This window comes from Mustela putorius, unplaced genomic scaffold (assembly GCF_011764305.1).
Source record: "Mustela putorius furo isolate JIRA1106 unplaced genomic scaffold, ASM1176430v1.1 tig00004007_pilon_pilon_pilon, whole genome shotgun sequence".
NCBI lineage: Eukaryota > Metazoa > Chordata > Mammalia > Carnivora > Mustelidae > Mustela > Mustela putorius.
The window spans coordinates 12839261-12857613 of record NW_025422145.1 but is presented as its reverse complement, the minus strand read 5'-3'; the positions used below and the strand labels follow the sequence as shown (position 1 = coordinate 12857613).

General features: G+C 52.6%; 2 protein-coding genes across 7 annotated transcripts in view; both read left to right on the top strand.

The window, feature by feature from the left end:
* Positions 1-12793, top strand: part of ZNF174 (zinc finger protein 174) — a 60368-nt gene extending 47575 nt beyond the window's left edge. Inside the window, exon 3 of the mRNA XM_013055072.2 lies at positions 12690-12793. Coding sequence (XP_012910526.1) covers positions 12690-12715 — 26 coding nt within the window. The 3' untranslated portion in view covers positions 12716-12793. The remainder of the gene's footprint in view (positions 1-12689) is intronic.
* Positions 1-18353, top strand: part of NAA60 (N-alpha-acetyltransferase 60, NatF catalytic subunit) — a 70292-nt gene that overhangs the window by 45314 nt on the left and 6625 nt on the right. For 3 of the 6 annotated variants that reach the window (XR_001179039.2, XR_001179038.2, XM_013055077.2), the window contains exons 1-4: positions 12800-12909; positions 15414-15543; positions 16799-16895; positions 17829-18063. Coding sequence is in view for 1 of the 6 variants with exons in the window: in XM_013055077.2 (XP_012910531.1) it covers positions 12800-12909; positions 15414-15543; positions 16799-16895; positions 17829-18063 (572 nt within the window). In the remaining 5 variants the exon portion in view is untranslated. Of the gene's footprint in view, positions 1-12793; positions 12910-15413; positions 15544-16798; positions 16896-17828; positions 18064-18353 lie in introns of those variants that run through there. The other 3 variants (XR_006604338.1, XR_001179037.2, XR_006604339.1) reach the window with 2 other exon arrangements.

The window sequence follows — 18353 nt, the reverse complement described above, 5'->3', positions numbered from 1 at the left end:
GGGGTGTGCTGGTGGGTACTTGCTTCAGTTTTGTTTCTTTCTCAAACCACTCCTCTCTTTAAACTCTTCAGAAGGGCTTGCTGATTCAGAGGGTTGCTGCTCTTCCAGTTTGAGTTTCAGATGACTTTATTTCTCCTCTGGCCTTCTGTTTGTAACACCTTCATTGAAGTGTGACCTCAGAGAAAAGTTCGCCACTTGACAAGTGGTCATGGCATGAGAGTACTGTGTACCCACTACCCCAAAGACCCGTCAGCCCCTTACTAGCCAGGCCCTCTTCTATGTAACAACAACAACAAGTCATTAAGATTTTATTTATTTATTTGACAGAGTGAGCACGAGTGGGGCTGGCGGGGCAGCGGGAGGAGGAGAAACCACTCTCTGCTCAGCTGGGAGACCCAACACGGCTAGATCCCAGGACCCTGGGTCATGACCTGAGCTGACGGCAGACGCTTAGCAGACTGAGCTACCCAGATGCCCCCAAAAATCATTTTCTCGTAGGAAATACCAGAAACACTAACAGTCATTATACTGGGGTTGGGACAAGTATGGGAATCTTAGTTTTGGTTTATGTTGCATGTGGCTTCTTTTACTCTGAACATGTGTTCATAGTAAAAAAAAAAGTTTACAAGAGCATTTCTCTCCTTCAAGAAAAGGAAAATGTTTTTAATCTTGTTTTAATTTTATTTTATTTTCAATAATCTTTGCACCCCACATGGGGCTCAAGCTCACGACCCGGAGTTCAAGACTCATGACCCGGATGGAGACCTGAGCCAGTCAGGTGCCCGGGGAATGTTTTTTTAAAACCTTTCTTAAAATGGTCATTTGAAACTTGTAAATATTTTAAATTGGCTTTTATAAAGCCATTTAAAGAGTTGTTTAGTGATTACACGGAGCCCTTTACAATATGTTTACAAGTCTGTTTACCTTCCTTAACCACAACTACCTCCATTTTGCTTCATTACAACTTTGAGCATCTGTTTCTGGTATCCGTGCACAAAATGCCACACTATTCCAGGAGTCTGGGATTAGAAAGTTAGCACTATGAGATACTATTTTGGGGCAGAATGGGTAATCCTTCTACTTATAAGTTGAAGAGACACTGTAAAACTTCCAAGTTGTTGCTAATTAAAAACAGCCCATGAGATAATTCTCATAAAAATGTATTCATGATTTGCTCATACCGCCTGAAAGTATTTTTTTTTTCCCCTGAGAACAAAAACAACTCAAGCTCACTTAAAAAAATAAAAATAAGCTCAAATAATACAGAAATGAGTGTTGAACACAGACACCTGCTGTAATTCCGGAGGCAAATGCTTACAGGAGGTTAAATTAGTTTTTAAAAATATTAAGTTAGCCTCATGATCAAGTGTTAATTTATACCAAATTTGACCCAATTTCATAATTAACATCTCTTTGCTTCTGAAGGATCTTAAGTGCAAAGCCAGATAAGTGGAGATTAAAAACCCACCTGGAAACGTGGAAGAAAGGCAGGGAGGCCTGGCCTGCCGGGGGGCAGCGGGGACCTGGGGGGGGTGGGGAACAGTCTCTGAAACCCAACTCCCCTATTGCTGTTCTTTTTACTTTGAAAGTGAGTAGCTGCCTGGTCCCTGTTACCCACTGTCCCCAGCAGGGCTGAGGGCTGCTCTGGCCGCCGGAGTTCTGTGTGGGAGAACATACTCCTGGCTGGGTTTGAGCCCTAAACAGGGTCCAGTCTCGGCTGGTGGTCAGGACTGCAGGTTATTACATATGTTTTTATTCCCTAAAAATCTGGCAACTTCTAGGTGGTTGTGTCGTTAAAGCGAGCTAGTTGACCACTCCCTGGATCTGAAGTGGGTGCTGTATTCTGGGTGCTCCTCGTCAGGTGGCCTCCGACCAAGACCCCAGCTTAAGAAGCAGAGGGGCAGGCGTGCTTCCTCCCCGCACCGGGCAGTCCTGCACACTCCCTGTGGGCTCCACGCCCTTGCTCTGTCTTTCGGCACCAGCATGCGAGCTGGCAGTGGAAGCTCTTCTGCACCCTCATGTTCTATTCTGGGAAGATGAGACGTGTCTGGAACTTTCCAACAAGGGGTACCATGGTGTCTACTCGGGGCTCCACGTCTCTGGCCCCTAGTTCCAGTGTCCCCTTTTCTTCCAGCTCATATTCTTTTCCAGTCTTCCTCTTCGTCCTTGTCTTACCCCAGACCTAGGCTTTCCTTCTGACACTAGCCAAGTAAGGTCACAAAAGGCAAAGAGGCATTAGGCAGCCTTCCCACAATCCATGCCTTTGTCTGTGTGGAAATTCGCTGGCTCCAGTGCTGTGATGCGGGTCCTGAGAACAACCAGGGAGTCTGTCCGACAGTGCTGAGCAGCGTGAGTACAGATGCCTTCTCAGGGAGCATCAGGGTAGCAGGTGGTGCACGTGCGCAGTGGCCTCCGCCTATGCCCTCTGCATCTGGTCATTTTACCTCGGATGTGCAGCAAAGCAAAATAGAAAAATAAATTTAAAACAAAATGACATCTGTGTCATCTTGAGGCACAATGTAAAGCTTAAGATCAGAGCTCCAAAATGCTAGATGTCCTCCTTGTGCTGCACAGAGGCCTTTGTCTTTGCCTTCTCACCCTCAAGAATCTGAAGGAGGACCCAGCTGTTAAGTGCAGGCACCCCAAGTTCACCGGCCCCTGGCAGAAGACTTGGCACCTGATTGGTGTTTACCATGCGGCCACCTGCTCAGATCTGAAGCAGAACCATGTGTGTGACGACCACTGAAAGGAGACACAGCCTATCACCATCGCCCCGGCAAGTTGCCTTCTGTCCCTTCTCAGTGACTCCTACTGCATCTACATTCTGATTTCTGTCACTTTTCATTCTTTTAGCCAGTTTTAGAGTGTCCTACAAATGGAATCCTCCAGTATGATCAATTTGTGTTTGATCTTTTTTTTTCATTTGGTAGAGATCACAAGTAGGCAGAGAGACAGGCATATTGGGAGGTGGGGAAGCAGGCTCCCCGCTGTGCAGAGAGCCCGATGCGGGCTCGATCCCAGGACCCTGAGATCACGACCCGAGCTGAAGGCAGAGACTTATCCCACCGAGCCACCCAGGCGCCCCTGTCAATTCATGTTTGAAGAGAAGCGTCTGTGAGAATTACAGGCTCCCCTTAGAGCATGGTGGGGTAGGTTTAAAGAGGAAGGCTATTTGGAGCCAGAGTGCGGGGTGCTTGTTTCTTGTCATCTTGTGAATTATTCATGTTGCTCCTACACTGAGGTTTCAGAAGGAGCCCAGGCTGCTGTGGAGAGACGCTTGCTCCCTCACGAGCAGCTGCCTGTGTGCACAGCTGAGCTATGAAGAGGGCTCCCTGTGTCCCTCAGTCTCCTTTGAGGCCTGCAGCCCATTTTACCGCTGTGCAAGGCAGGCTTCCGTCCCTGTCCCTGGCTTAGTTTTCCTTTTGTCCCTCGTCTGTCCTAAAGGCAAGAACTTAGAGCTCATTACTGTTGCATTTTCCAAGCAGATCAACTTGACGTCTGCAGAATTGCACGTTCCCAAGAGCCCTGGGACTGGTTCTCGGGCCTTGGGCGAGCGTGTGCTAATCTTCCCTTGGGCCTCACCTGAGAAGAAGCCTGGAGTTCGGGGAAAGACCAGGGTGGTCCTTCATCGTGGGTGAAGTGAGCTCAGGCTTCAAGAAAGGGACGGACTCAGTTGTGAGCTTCAGAGGGTTGGGGAGGGCAGTCCTGACAGAGGCTGCTGGCTTCCGAGGCGGGGAAGCTGTTGGTGCTCTGTCGTGGGGCCGACAACGGGCACAGCGGATGGAGCGGGAAGGTGGCAGCACATGGGGCGCTGCAGGTAGTGGTGTGGAAGGGGAATGAGTGGCGGGAAGGCATGTCCGAGAGAGGGGATGCGCAGTACCCAGAGCAGGTGTGTGGGCAGGAGGAGCTGTGGGGCTGGGCTGTTTGGAAAAGGCCATCTTGCTTCATCTTCTCAGCGACAGAATAAAGCAGAAGCACATACAGAACCGATGTCTCAGTGGTCACAGTGACCCCAGCATCGTGGCAGGGGCTGAGAGCACAGGGAGGACTTAGCACCTATAGCCCTAAGTGGAGGGTGGCTCACCGCGCTGGGAGAAAGGACCCTTTGAACCAATGCAAGTGAAAGAAGAAAAGGAAGGGAAGGTTCTAGGAGTGATAGAGTGTGCAGTGTGGTCATGGCAGGCCTGAATACCGGATGTCTGATGAGGGCAAGGGGAGAGGCCAGAGCACCTCCCAAGACATTAAGAGGAGTGGGTGCTTTTTAAAATTTGCATGTGGTTTGTGTGAGACCAAGAAGCAGTGTCTTTGAAGAAGGAAGAGGCCCTATGGACCTGGGGTGTCAGGGCTCAAAGCGGGGGGGCCAGGAATAGGGTTGTTCCAGCCTCCTTCTTTGGGGTGGGAGTGGACAGCCCTGTGGACCTCATGACAGTGCCAGGAAACCTCTCCAGGAAGTGGAAAGGTCCATTCTCAGCCCCCGGATTCTGAATCCCCAGCACTTAGCAGTGGAGGGGAGATGAAAAGTGTTCCTGTGCATGTTGGGGACATCTTGGTGGCTTTTTCTCCATTTCACTCTATCCCTGTGGCTGAGCACGTGGAGGCAGTGCCCAGGTGTCCAGACAACAGCCCTTCCCGCCACCTGGGAATCCTCAGGGAAAAGTGGCCTTTCGTACAGGGACAGGGCGTCATTTCAGGACAGAAGGAAAACAAGATTTGTAGACAGCCTCCAGAGGATGAGGCTGGGGAAGGAGAAAGGGTAGAGAGCAGGTGAGCAGACAGCCCTTCATCTGGATCTTGGAGAATGTGGTTTCTGTCCCTCCTTGAATTACTTCACTCAACCACCCTGCCCCCTCAGAGGCCAAGGGCAGGATGCAGACCCAGGAAACCCAGGCAAGAATTCTCAGAGTAGCATGAACCTTTGCAGCTTCATGTTTTAACTTCAAAGTCTAAGTGAACTTTGGGTTCCCTGTATAACGTGCCCCTGCTGTTGTAGTGTAGTTGAGTCTGTGTCTTCGTAGGGAAATGTCCCGAGAGGTGGCTTGCGTGTCTGAAGCTCCAGTGCCAGCACCCAAGGGCTCGGAATGGAGGCCGGGATGGGGGCGCGGCTGTGCTCTGGCTTCACCCGCTGGCCCCTTCTCCGGTGAATCATCAGGATTCTTGTCCCATCAGCCGTAAGAGTAGCCCGTAGCCATAGGAGACTGGCACATGGTGGAAGGTTCTAGATGGTAAGTGGGGGATTCCTACATGTACCAGAGGTGGGTCCCCTGGCCTGCTCCCTGTCTGTGAACCATCCCCCACACCAGCATCTCACGTGCCCTGCCACCCTCTCTGTAAACTTGGTCTCGACGCCAGTGTTTCCTGTGGGAAACACCAGGCTCTCCCTTTCCCTGCCTTCCTTTCCTTTCTCTGCCTGCTGTCAGCTGGGCTGGGACAGACTCAGCACTATAAATGCTGCATTTTCCCTTTAGTTAAAAGTGACTTGTTTCTATTTTTAAACCAAGGCTTTTGAAACCATGGAAGCCCATTTAATAGGGGTGTGAGATTCCACAAACAGCGGTGCATCTCGGAGCCCAGTGTTTACTTGAACGTCAGATAGGGAACAAATCCTATCCCTTTGGTCAAGAGCCTGTCCCAAGGATACTAGGGAAAATTTTATGACTCTTGGACATGAGATGCTCATTTATTATAGGTCTCTCCTTTTGCTATCAGGCTCAACGTACAGGGTTTTTAAAAAATCTTTTAAAATCAACTTCATTGAAGTTTAGTGTACATACGACAGAATGCACCTAGTGAGTTTTAACTGTCTGTGTGTGTAACCACCACCACTGTCTACACAGAGAACAACCCGTCCCCTCAGGACGCGCTCCACGCCCAGCCCTCGCTCCCTGGCTCCTCGGATGCCCGAGGTCAGCCTGTGACCGTCCGGACCCCGACTGCTGGCTGATGTTGCCCGGTGCCCGTACTCGTTCTGTGCCTGGCGCTGGCGGGTCTGCTGAGCGCACGTCCACAGGGTCCTGTCCTGCAGTGCTTTTCCGCGGGAGCTCGGATCGCGTGGGCTGTTGAGCAGGAGCGTGAAGGGGCACAGCTGGTGGGGCTCTGCGGCTCTGCCGAGAGCGAGGGCAGGCAGTCGTGGCATGCCATTTCTTTAGCTGGCTCGAGCCCGTCTCACAGCAGATGAGCAGTCTGGAGAGCTGTTCCTGGAAAGAGGAGGACATGGAGTTTCCTGGCACTGGTAAAATCCTGGGGCTGCAGGCTGATTTCAGATTCCTCTGGTGATTTGCAGTTTGTGTTGATTTTTCTGCTGGGGCTAAGGGGAGTCTGAGCGTGATCTTTATTTTCTCAAAGGCATTTTCATTTGCTACCCTGTGAAGACTCATAGATGGCACAGACATTCTTGGCTAAGACTCGATAACTTCCTCTGGTCACTTCTCACGCAGTGTGACAGATTTTTTTTCCTTTGAGTATGAAGTAATTAAAATTGGTCCAAATCTGGAGTAAGCTACCAGATGGGCCTTGGTGGGCTGGTGGTTCCTTATCTCTGAGTCACCTGCCAAGCTCTCTGATCTTCAGCCTTGTCTTCCTAGGGGTCCCCCTCCCCGGCCCTGTTGGGGGGCACAGGTGCATGTGCGTGCTTGCACACACACACACACACACACCCCACCCCCCAGGTGGCAGGGTCCAGGCTAGCCTCCCATGGGCACCAGCGTGGGTCCCTGCAATTACTTCGCAGGCTACAAACCTTCTGGTTCTTTCTGGAATCTACTGTGACTGTCTTCAGAAGTAGTTTTTTTTCATCCATTTGTTCACCAAAGAAACATTCACTCTCAGGATTTGTTTTGTTTTGTTTTTAACAGCTTTAATGAGCTGTGATCCACATGCTGTATAACTCACCCATACGGAGTGCACCGTTCTCTCAGCACTCCTGCTGTATTCACAGAGCTGTGCACCCATCGCCACATGCGGTTTCAGGACATTTCTACCGCTCTCCAAAGAAACCCCACATCCGTAGCCACTACCCCTCCACCCCCCCAATCCTGCTGTCTCCAGCAAGCACTCACTTACTGTGTGGCCGGATTTGCCTGCTCTGAACATTTCATGTAAGTAGAATCATAAGATAACGTGGCCTTTTGAGTCTGGCTTCTTTCGCCCAGCGTCTCATTTTCACGTTCATCCACGTGGTGGCAGGTGTAGTTTGAGTGTGCCCCGTGGTTCAATGATTCGGTCATTGCTGACAGTCCATCATGGACTCCCACTCCCACTCTTGCCCAGTGCGGAAGCGGGATAGTGTCCTTGCTGGACTATTGAGGATTTTGGGAGATCGTCCTGTTTGGCTACTTGGATTGGCAGGTGGTGATGTGTCTGGGCTTGTCCACCAGGGTTTTCCCTGAAGACCGTTGCCACAGGGAGGGGAGGACCCTTGTCCCTGGAACCTTCTCTGGAAACACTGCACTGAGGGGCAGGGCTTGGCCTTGGATGATGTACTGTTGTGGACTTCGACCCAGAAGCTCCAGGTTATTTCAAGCAGCTTCAGGCCAGCTCCTAAAACCATGCCCTGTGTCCCGTTGCTCCTTAAAGCATCAGTGGAGTTTGACATTTGATTAACTTCGGTCCTGAGCAGTGTTTCCTGAACCCATAACCCTCTGAACTAGGCACCTAAGCGCCCCCGGGATCCAGAGTGCAGGTCTGTGAACCAGCCGCAGTTTGCCCAGAACTCGCTCTTCCAGGGCAGAGGTGGGCGGAGGCTGGCGTGGCTGCCCCAGCGGCTGGCACTGCTTCCCAGAGCTCAGGGTGCAGGATGCCCGAGTCGTTTACATCAGTCACCTGGCCAACCTGCCCTCTCTATCCCAAACTCAGCCTCTGTGGAAAAGTTTGGTGGGTGGATGATTGGTTGGTTTTTAATTGGGAACTTATTTTTAAGAGAGAAATGCACTTTTTTTTAAAGGTTTTATTTATTTGTGAGAAAGAGAGAGAGAGCGCACAAGCCGGCAGAGGGGCGGAGAGAGAAGCAGACTCCACGCTGAGCAGGGAGCCCGATGTGGAACTCCATCCCAGGACTGTGGGATCATGACCTGAGCCAAAGACAAACGCTTAGACTGAGCCACCTGGGCGCCCAGGAACACTTTCAAACACCCATTTGGCATACCTTTCATCCCACTTGACAGTTATTAACATTTAGGCATTTTTGCTCCAACTAAATGAAGTTACAGGATGTTCTGTCATTTCGTCTCTACATATCCAGTGTACATCTCTTCAAGAGTACAGACGTTTTCCACACAGGCGCAGTGCTGTTCTCATATCTGAGAAGATAAACGAAGCCATTGGTTGTTGATTTTAGTAATTTTTTGTATGTTGTGCCAGAGAACTGTTTTTTTTTTTTTAAAGATTTTATTTATTTATTTGACAGAGAGAGATTACAAGTAGGCAGAGAGAGAGAGAAGGAAGCAGGCTCCCTGCTGAGCAGAGAGCCCGATGCGGGACTCGATCCCAGGACCCTGAGATCCTGACCTGAGCCGAAGGCAGCGGCTTAACCCACTGAGCCACCCAGGCGCCCAGAGAACTGTTTTTTAAAGTGTCAGAGTCATCTCTCTCTCTCTCTCTCAAATAAGTAAAATCTTTTTTAAAAGATGGGGGGTGGTGGTGCCTGAGTGGCTCAGTCGGTTAAGTGTCTGCCTTTGACTCAGGTCATGATCTCTGGGTCTTGGGATCAGGTCCCATATAGGGCTCTCTGCTCAACAGGGAGCCTGCTTCTCACTTTCCCTCTTCCGCTCCCCCTGCTTGTGCGCCCGATCTCTCTAAAATAAAAAAAATCTTTTTTTTTTTTTTTAAGATTTTATTTATTTATTTGACAGAGATCACAAGTAGGCAGAGAGGCAGGCAGGGGGGCGGGGGAGCAGGCTTCCTGCTGAGCAGAGAGCCCGATGCAGGGCCTGATCCCAGAACCCTGGGATCATGACCTGAGCCAAAGGCAGAGGCTTTAACCCACTGAGCCACCCAGGAGCCCCTAAATAAAATCTTTTAAAAAACTAAAATAAAATAAATAAGGTATCAGAGGTAAACTGTGTGGATTCAGAACTTGGCTGAGGGGGTTGGGGGGCAGGGCCTCCTTCCAGTTTAAGTGAGACTGAACTGTTTGGTGCCTCCAACACTGAACCAGCGGCTGAGAACTACCTGCTAGGAGTTGGAGCTAAGACACTTAGGACATCAATGTTTAAAGGTCAGGGAAATGTCCCTGGCCTGGCCAGACCGTGCTGGTCACCAGTGGGCAGGCACCAGTAGCCCGCACTGATGGGCATTTCCCCTTCAGTTCCTAGCCCTCTGCCATCTACAGCTGGTGCTGGCCTCGGCCCTGCCCTGTGGGGCCTGACCGTCTCTGTTTTAGAGGGGACTTAGAGCCTGGCTATTGAAGGGTGAGCCAGAGATAAATTCAGGCTCAGTGCCTGAACCCATCTCTTGTGTGGCAGAAGGGAAGGTTACCCTCGCTTTAGGCGTTGTGCAGAAACCTCCAGGGGAGCGGCACTTTGTACCCGAATGCGAGGTGCCAGGGTCCATCCTGCTCTTGGTGCGTGAACCCCTCTAACCCGTACGCTCATATTCTCTGGGACAAAACAGCACTTTGCCCTGGATGACTGGGGAACCACATCCTTTCCAGTGACCACTACGATATATTTTGGACAGAGATGACTCTTAAAATTCAGGACTTGCCAGTTTTTGTCCCATTTCCCAGGATGTGGCTGGCCATTTGAGAGGCATGAGGTCCTTAAGGTCACACCAGAACGTTCTGGGCCTCAGGCCGCGTCCTGGATACCAGCAGGGTCACGGGCTGGAGCGGGCGGCCACAGATGGGGATGCTGAGCCCTGGAATGGCCCAGCTGTTCAGGAACCAAATAGCGGAGCTGTTGTTGACCCAACAGGGTTTCGTTTTTGAAGGTGCATCTCAAGAAAGAAGAAAGAAAATTGACATGGGATGATGAGATTTGCCTAGACGGAGGATAGTTTCTGTGTTTGGTTGGTGTTTCTGTTTTGTTTTGTGTTTGGAACTAAGAACTCAGACAAGTACAGCCCTGCAGCTGTGCGGGGCTGTCCAGGGCCGTATGCCCGCAGGCCTCTCCCTTCAACTTTTGTAATGGCTGTGTCCCTTGTTTTGTCAACACACCTGGCTGCCTCTGTCCTGTCCAGAAAGAGGGTTTTGCCTGGGTCAGCCTGGCTTTCAGGGGTTCCAGCCAGATCCTGTATCCAGAGACCAGCTCCATCCCCTTCTGTGGTCGGTCTCCAGCAGGGCTCCTGTCTCAGTGGAGGTGGTGCCCCAGCAGCTGGCTGAGCCTGGACCTTTGGGGCCACCAGGCCTCAAGCAGCTGAACAAACCTTGTCCTGATGAACATCCAATTCCATCTCCCGAGAGCCCTGGGGTAGGGCACCTCGCACTGTGGGTAGGGCTACAGGAGGGATCCACACCATGGAGACCCCACACAGGCAGTGCACAGGCACTTGGCTGAAAACATGGAGGGAGGGGGAGGAAGCAGGTCCCCACTTGTTTCAGCTTTTGAGGTGGTGCTCTGTGTGGGGACTTGTCAGCGGCGTGGTCCCCGCCCCTAGGAGCTTGGTTTGTGCTGGAAAGACAGAACCCAACGTGGCCTCAGAGCCACGGGGCTCCTGCAGTGCATCTGCCTCCTCCTGCCCTCAGCTGGCCCTTGGCCCGACTGCTCAGCAGCACGTGGTCGGGGGGGGGGGCTGCCCGCCTAGCCAGCCCTCACAGGAAGCCTTCTTGCTGAGTAGAGCCTGCTGGGGTTATGTCCAGGGCTTAGAGGCTGAGCAACTGCTCCCCCTCCCAATTCCAGCAGTCAAGCCTCGGGTGGATTTCAGCCCCTGGCAGCTCGCATATTAGGAGACGTCCTTCCAGGGGACCCTCCCGGACACACCTGCGGTCTCACAGGAACCGGGCATTAACGATGCCAAAGCAGTCAATGCAGGTGACCTTGAAGGATTGTCCCAGGCACTTAACTTGGGCTGGCTGAGTGGTCAGGGCTGAGCATCGGGGCCCCTAGACCTTTGGACATTGCCAGGACTCTGTCGGTGCACACTCAGAGAACCAGTTTCTAGAGTAAACTCAGGTTGGTAGGTAATGACCAGCCTCTCCGGGGTCCTGCCACCAGCAACATTTGTTATGAGAAAGTTCGAACATACAGCGAAGTTGAGTGTGTGGGCACTAAGTTCGTGCATTGTGTCTCACCTGCTGCCTGGATCCAGTGGTGAAGATTCAGTGTTGTGTCCTGTTTGCTTCTGAAATAGTTGGATTCTCTTGAGCCATTTAAAGTTAGTGAGTGGCTTAGTGGGTTAGGCCTCTGCCTTCGGCTCAGGTTGTGATCCCAGGGTTCTGGGATCGAGCCCCACATTGGGCTCTCTGCTCAGCAGGGAGCCTGCTTCCCCCTCTCTCTGCCTGCCTCTCTGCCTACTTGTAATCTCTCTCTCTGTCAAATAAATAAAATCTTTAAAACAAATAAATAAATAAAGTAAGTAAGTTTCAGACCTCAGGACGCCTCACTCCCAAGAATTCCTACGTAATTACTCAGTTCCTTGTCCAATACCGTCAGTAACAGCTTTGTAACATCATGGGTCCAGCCTGTGTTTCCATTTTCTCAGAAGGTTTTGTTGATTTGTTCTTTTTCCTGGTGGGGTTTTACATATCACATTCGGTGGTGGGTCTCCTCACCTTTTTTAGTTTACTTTTTTCTTTCTTTCTTTTTTTTAATGACCTTTATCTTTGGAAGAGACCAGGCCAGTTGTCTTGCAGAATGCCCCTAATTTCATGTTTGTTGGGCGTCATGGTGTCCTTGAACTGAATGAAGCCTGTGTGCGTGTAGGCGTGGAGGCTCGATTGGGTCCGGGCCCAGCATTTTAGGGGAATCCCTGAGTGATTAGCGAATTTCACATCGCGGTTAGAGGCTGGGCTCGAGGGGCTGCTAGACCTGAGGTGGCAGGTTCTGCTTTCTTGTAGTCATTAAATCCTGGGGGTGCAGGTTCTTTGTCGGAGCCCAGCCTTTCCACCTGCCTGCCTTTAACTGAAACAGGCTGCTCCAGCAGCAGCCTGGGCTGAACACACCCTCCTGATTCAGAAGAGTTGTGGGCAGCGCGCCTGCCTGGTCCTCAATCTCAGGGTCACGCGGTCGGGCCACATGCTGGGCATGGAGGTTGCTGAAAGAAAAATAAGAATGCAGGATCCATTGTAAAATAAATAAATAAATAATATGTTTTTAAAAATAAAAGAATTATTAGCAACTCATGACCCTTGATTTGAACTTTGGCCTGTCTCGTGGTCTGTCTCCCTGCCCACGAGACTCTGTTGGCTGAGTCGGGGAGGAGAAACAGCCCCGCCAGCTGGTGCCACTTCCGCTGAAATCCAGCCCAACTGTCGCCCCACACCAGGCTGCCCCAGATGAGACCCGGTTGGGAGAGGTGGGGGTGTGGGGTGAAGTGGGAGGGGGGGGTGCTCTCTGCAGTGACAGAGAGGGAGGGAGAGGCGGGAGCAGGCGGGGAGGAGCGGGGTGGGGAGAGGCACCCCATTTCCTCATCTGCAGTGTGGGGATGACTGCCCCCTGTGCTCAGGGCTGTGGTGAGAGACACTCTCTGTGCAGTTACTGAGGAGATGTCTGTCTATGGGGGACAGTACTAGTTTTCCTGTCTTGCCTGCCTCACAGGTGAGCATGAGAAGAGGAGGAAGTAGCGTGCGGTGACAGTGCCCGGTTCCGTGGGCTGGTGACGGGGCGCGGCTGCCCTCCTGACGCCGCCTCCCTCCCTGCAGGTGTGAATGACAGAGGTGGTGCCGTCCAGCGCCCTCAGCGAGGTCAGCCTACGCCTCCTCTGCCACGATGACATAGACACCGTGAAGCATCTGTGTGGCGATTGGTTCCCCATTGAGTAAGTTGAGCGGCGCCCACTGTCCCAGCTGCACTTTGGTGGGGTGGGGGGCGGGGGGCCACTCTCAGAAGCGCAGGTGCCTGAGCCAGACGACTTGCTGGGACAGCCAGCATGGCCTGGAGGTGCCGTGGTGGCCCAGGGTTACCTTGCCTGTTGTTGGACCCCGGGCGTCGGGCCCTGACTGCCATCGGCCTCTTTCCAGCTCACGGCCTCCCCGGCACAGAGAGTTCCCCGGAAGGCCTCTCCGGAGGGTCTTTAGCTGAGCAGATGTCCAGTGCACGCTGCTGACGATTCAGAGCACTGAGCAGCAGCGTGGCTGTCAGGGCTGCGGCCTCGGTTCCGTCCATTGGGGTGCACGCCTGCAAGTGCTCGTTACTCAGCTGGGGGCGGGGGCAGGCGTCTGCGGAAGAGCAGGTGTGTTTGCTGACGAGGACTCCTTTAAATGAGAGAATACACGGAAACCGCAGACTAGGCAGAGGGCGTATCCCAATCCTGCTTTTATTTGAAAACATGCGCCAGATGAACGCTTAGGGTTGTTCACCAGAGCAGGATGTTTCCCGTAGCCTGGGGGGCAGATTATTAGCTGCAGTTTTGTCGCTTTGCTTCCATCATGGGCACATCCAGCTTTTGTATGGAAAGAGTGGGCTCAGGCTTCGTTTTACTGCCTGGCAGTTAGAAGATAAAGAAGTACCAGTGTGATGGGCAGCACGCCAGCCAGAGGGAACACTGCTGTATATGTCACATGCGGCAAGGTGTTCAGACCGTAAATCCGGAGTTCTCATCACAAGAATTCTTTATTTTCAAACAAAAACAAACATCTTGTTAAAAAATGAACTAGATCCTGCTAGGCCTCGTGTTTACAGGAGAGTCCTGACCTCAGACTGATGGTTTAACAACCTGTTGCAGGCAGGGAGGGCGGGGACTGGCAGGCTCTGGTAGGAGGTGCCTCAGCCCCTGGGGTGGGGGGGATGCGAGCCAGTGGTGTCTTCAGGGTCACAGAGGGGCCCTGCTTCCACCAGCAGTCCCACTGCCGCTGCAGAGTAGCCTAGTATGTGCTTGGATCAGGCCCCATGGAGGGCGCATGCGTCTGGTAGAGCCACACGGGGCTGTGGCTCCTGAGGCACCCGGCCTGCCGGCCTCTGCTCACAGCTTCCTACAGCCAAGGCCTCAGGTTCCAAAGACAGCGGAGTGAACTGCAGGCCCACACGCTGTATGGTGGTAGCTCCGTGTTCTGGCTGCCACGCCAGCCGAGCCCCCTGGGTTGTGTGAAGAGGACCAGGGAGGGGTGAGGGTGATGCCTTGTAGGACCTTCTGGTGGGTGGTCAATGGCCTCTCCAGAGCAGAACCGAGTAGAGGACCTGTCTGCTATGTCACTGAGAGGGTATGGCGCCCTTTCCCAGCTCTTGGTCTCAACAAAGGCATCTTAGGCTAACCTGTTATGTCTACTCCAAATTAAAAAACCCACACTTCCCGAGGCCCCAAGTGCCCCTGCCCTTCTGACCATGCCTTCTGGCTATGGCTGAGTCTGTTTTTGTTACCATCCAGGGGCTTTGCACCGAAAGTTCTCATCTTGCTCCGCTGGTTGGTGGTCTTGGTGAACAGCCCCTAGCAACCCAAGCCATACCCTGCCCTCAAAGGCTTGTCCCTGCCCCTGCCCAGGGAGGTGCAGTGAACTCAAATGCCATTCACCTGTGAACTTGGCTCTCCCCACACCCCCAGTCTTCAAAAGGACTCACAGAATTCTTGGAAATCACTCAGGTCTGTGGGGCATCAGGGGCCATCAGTCTTACCTCTTCCAGCTGTCCCTCCACATCCTGCTCTCATAAAGAGAATGTCGTCAAGAGGATTTTCCCTCTCATCTCTCCTGTAATAATAGTAAAATCATTTTTCCAATCAGAAGTTCCCAATCTTGTTTAGGGGTTCCTGGCTAGTTCAGTCAGTTAAGTGTCTGAGTCTTGGTTTAGGCTCAGGTCATGATCTCAGGGTCATGAGATCAAGTCCTGCATTGGGCTCTGTGCTCAGGGTTGCCTTGAGTTTCTCCCTCTTCCTCTGCCCCTCCCCCCCAAGTAAATAAGAAATTTAAAAAAATTTTTTTCTCTTCTTAAGGAAAGAAAAAGACATTTTTAAGAAATTCCTAGTCCTGGGGTACCTGGGTAGCTCATTTTAAGCATCTGCCTTCGGTTCAGGTCATGATCCCAGGGTCACAGGATTGAACCCCACATTGGGCTCCCTGCTGGGCAGGAAGCCTGCTCCTCCCTCTCCCCCTCCTGCTGCTTGTGTTCCCTCTCTCGCTGTCTCTGTCAAATAAGTAAATAAAATCTTTAAAAAAAAAAAAAAGAAAAGAAATCCCCAGTCCCATCTAGACAGATCATGCTTTAAGAAGACCGTCTGGTGCAGTCTCCTTCTTAGCCTGGAGTGGTGGGCACACTGTGGTTCCCCTGTGAAGCCCAATGTTAGTTAAACTTGACCTTTGCAGGTTCACCTCAGTTTGTTCTCCTCCTCAGGTACCCAGACTCATGGTATCGTGATATCACCTCCAACAAGAAGTTCTTTTCCCTTGCCGCAACCTACAGAGGCGCCATCGTGGGAATGATAGTAGCCGAAATAAAAAGTAGGAGCAAAATACACAAGGAGGTAAGTGTGTGTAGCGAGGGGATTCCCTGTCACTGCACGGGCCACTGGGATGCGCGACCAAATCACGCTGCCTGCTCTGTGGCCCTTTCTCCTAGGAGCCTGAATCCATTGCGGGACGCATCCCCAGTTGGTTTCTTCCTGGGTGTAGGTGATACAGTTAGCCACGAACAGGAGACCCAGCCGCAGGCTTCACAACGACTGTCATTTCAGAGTAGGGAGGAGTGTAAATGACACGCTGAGAGCCCCCAGAGTTGTCGGGGGCTCTGGGAGGATCGGGGATTCGTAGAAACGGCCAGCAGTGCTGTGGTTGGTGGAAGGACATGCCAGGTTCCGGTTAGCGGAGATTTTTTCATCCTTGTCTTAGATTTGTGTCAGAACTCCTAAGGGTCTGGGCGGCCCACGTAAGCAAGCTCTGTCCTGAGTGTAAAGTAAAACACGAGGTCATGGCCACAGACACATGGTTCCACGTGGTTGTCTTGGGTCAAGCTTCGGCCTAACAGTTTTGGTCATCTTCGGGACGGAGCAGTGCTTACCGTGTGGGTGTGTACTTCAAGGGCAGGAAAGAACCCGCTGACAACGGGCAGCTGGTTCTACCTGTTTAGCTTCAGGTTATTTCCTCAGAAGTACAGTAAAGACATCTCCCTTTGAAAGACCTGACCCTGTCAAGTATACTCCATTTTGCCCATAATTAGATTCTGGCAAAGGTAGCTTCTTTTAAGAACTACCAGCTTCCTGCTGAGCTTTTTAATTCCACTTGGTCTCGCACGGAGGTGAGATTCAGTAGCCTCCCAGGCCGGAACTCCATCTCCGAAACCGGGGCGCGGGCATGGGGCGATGTGGGCGGCGCAGGGCAGTGGAGGGGCGGCTAAGGCCCCCGCTCCCTCTACTTAGAGACCACCTGGGGGCAGCGTGCGATCCAAGGCAAACCTTTTCAAGCTTCGTCTGGTCCCCAGCGCCCCGTACGTGTCCGTGCAGCACGGTTGAATCCCTGTTACCGCCCTGTGCCGGGAGCACCACGCATCCCCAAGAGAAGCAACACTCTGTGCCTTAGCTGAGCCATGTGTGCCCCAAGGACCTGCACCCTGTCGTTTCTGTGTGGGTTGTGGGGGTGACTCTCCATTATCCTTTGCTCTGTCCCCTCGCGCCCCAACCTCTGCCCCCGGAAGTGTCATGATCAGGGAGTTGGTGGGTGAGATGTGCCCTGTACCAGGTGCCTCAGCCGTTAATCTGCCTCCATGTCTGCCTTTTCCTTCAGGATGGAGATATTCTAGCCTCCAACTTCTCTGTTGACACGCAGGTTGCATACATTCTAAGTCTGGGAGTAGTGAAGGAGTTCAGGAAGCACGGCATAGGTAAGGGGCGCCGGGCTCGAGGGCACGCCACGTCTGCTCCACCCTCCCTGTCCAGTCATTTCCCATGTGCCAATGACCAGCCCATAAATGTCCCTCGTCCCCCCCGTCCTGCAAGGACGTTCAGCCTCCTGCCCCACCACCAGTCCATGGGCCTTCAACCTGCGCCGTTTGCACCCACCGTCAGGTCTCTGGGGAATGGGCCCCTCTCAGCACACCTGCCACCACACACGACTTATGTTTGGTCCCAAAGTGTTCTTGATTAAGGATAGAAAAATAGTCCCAGGGACGCCTGGGGGCTCAGTCAGGTTAAGCGTCTGCCTTCAGCTCAGGTCGTGATCCCTGAGATCACGAGGGATCCTGAGGTCAAGTCTCACATTGGGCTCCCTGCTCAGCAGGGAGCGTGCTTCTTCTTCCTCCTGCCACTCCCCCTGCTTGTGCTCTCTCCTTCTCACTATCTGACAAATAAAATCTTTTAAAAAGAGAAAAAAACCAGTCCGGCTGCCGTTTATCAGACGCCCACTGCATGCTGGGAGCTGTGCCCAGGCCTGTCCCCAGGTTCCCCCCACTCTGCCACCCGGCCAGTAGGCAGCGGTCTTCCTGTGTGACCCAGGCCTGCCTGGTCTGCCTTTTCCAGGGCTCGAGTTTGCTCTTTCCATCATAGGAGAGTTTAGTGAGTCTCCTCCCTGGGCCCAGCCCCTTCAAGGGAACTCCCTGGCTCCCGTGTATGGTTCCAGATGCCCGACAGTGTGCGGCAGACGAGCCCCATCTGGCTTTGGGATTTTAGGGGCTTTGACCGGGTGGTTTTGGGAGTTCCATCTTCGGTATAGTGGCAGGGAGATGTGTAGACATGTCTGGCAAGGTCGCTTCTTCGTCTGCTTCATGCACCCTGCCAGCCTGTCCTGCTGTGTGTGACTGTCACCCCTTCTCCTGCAGGTTCCCTTTTACTTGAGAGTTTGAAGGATCACATATCAACCACTGCCCAAGACCACTGCAAAGCCATCTACCTGCATGTCCTCACCACCAACAACACAGCAATAAACTTCTATGAAAACAGAGACTTTAAGCAACATCACTATCTCCCCTATTATTACTCCATCCGAGGGGTCCTCAAAGATGGCTTCACCTATGTGCTCTACATCAACGGCGGCCATCCTCCCTGGACAATCCTATATCCTTTACTTCTCGGGGGTGAGGGATGCGGCTTCCCAGCCTCAAGGGTGACTTGCAGGGGCAGGGCCCACATGCCAGATGGAGCCCCGTTGCCTTCACGTGATTCACAAGGCCAAGCTCACGGGACACGTTTTTCCTGACCAGGTGGTGCTGTGGGTAGATCTGGTTGTGCTCAGTGTTCCTCAGACTTCAGCTGGCATGAGCTGTGGGCTTTAACACTCTCAGCCCGTGGTCCACCCACCCACCCACGAAATAGCAATGGAGAGCCTCCTGCTCCGGGCGCGCAGG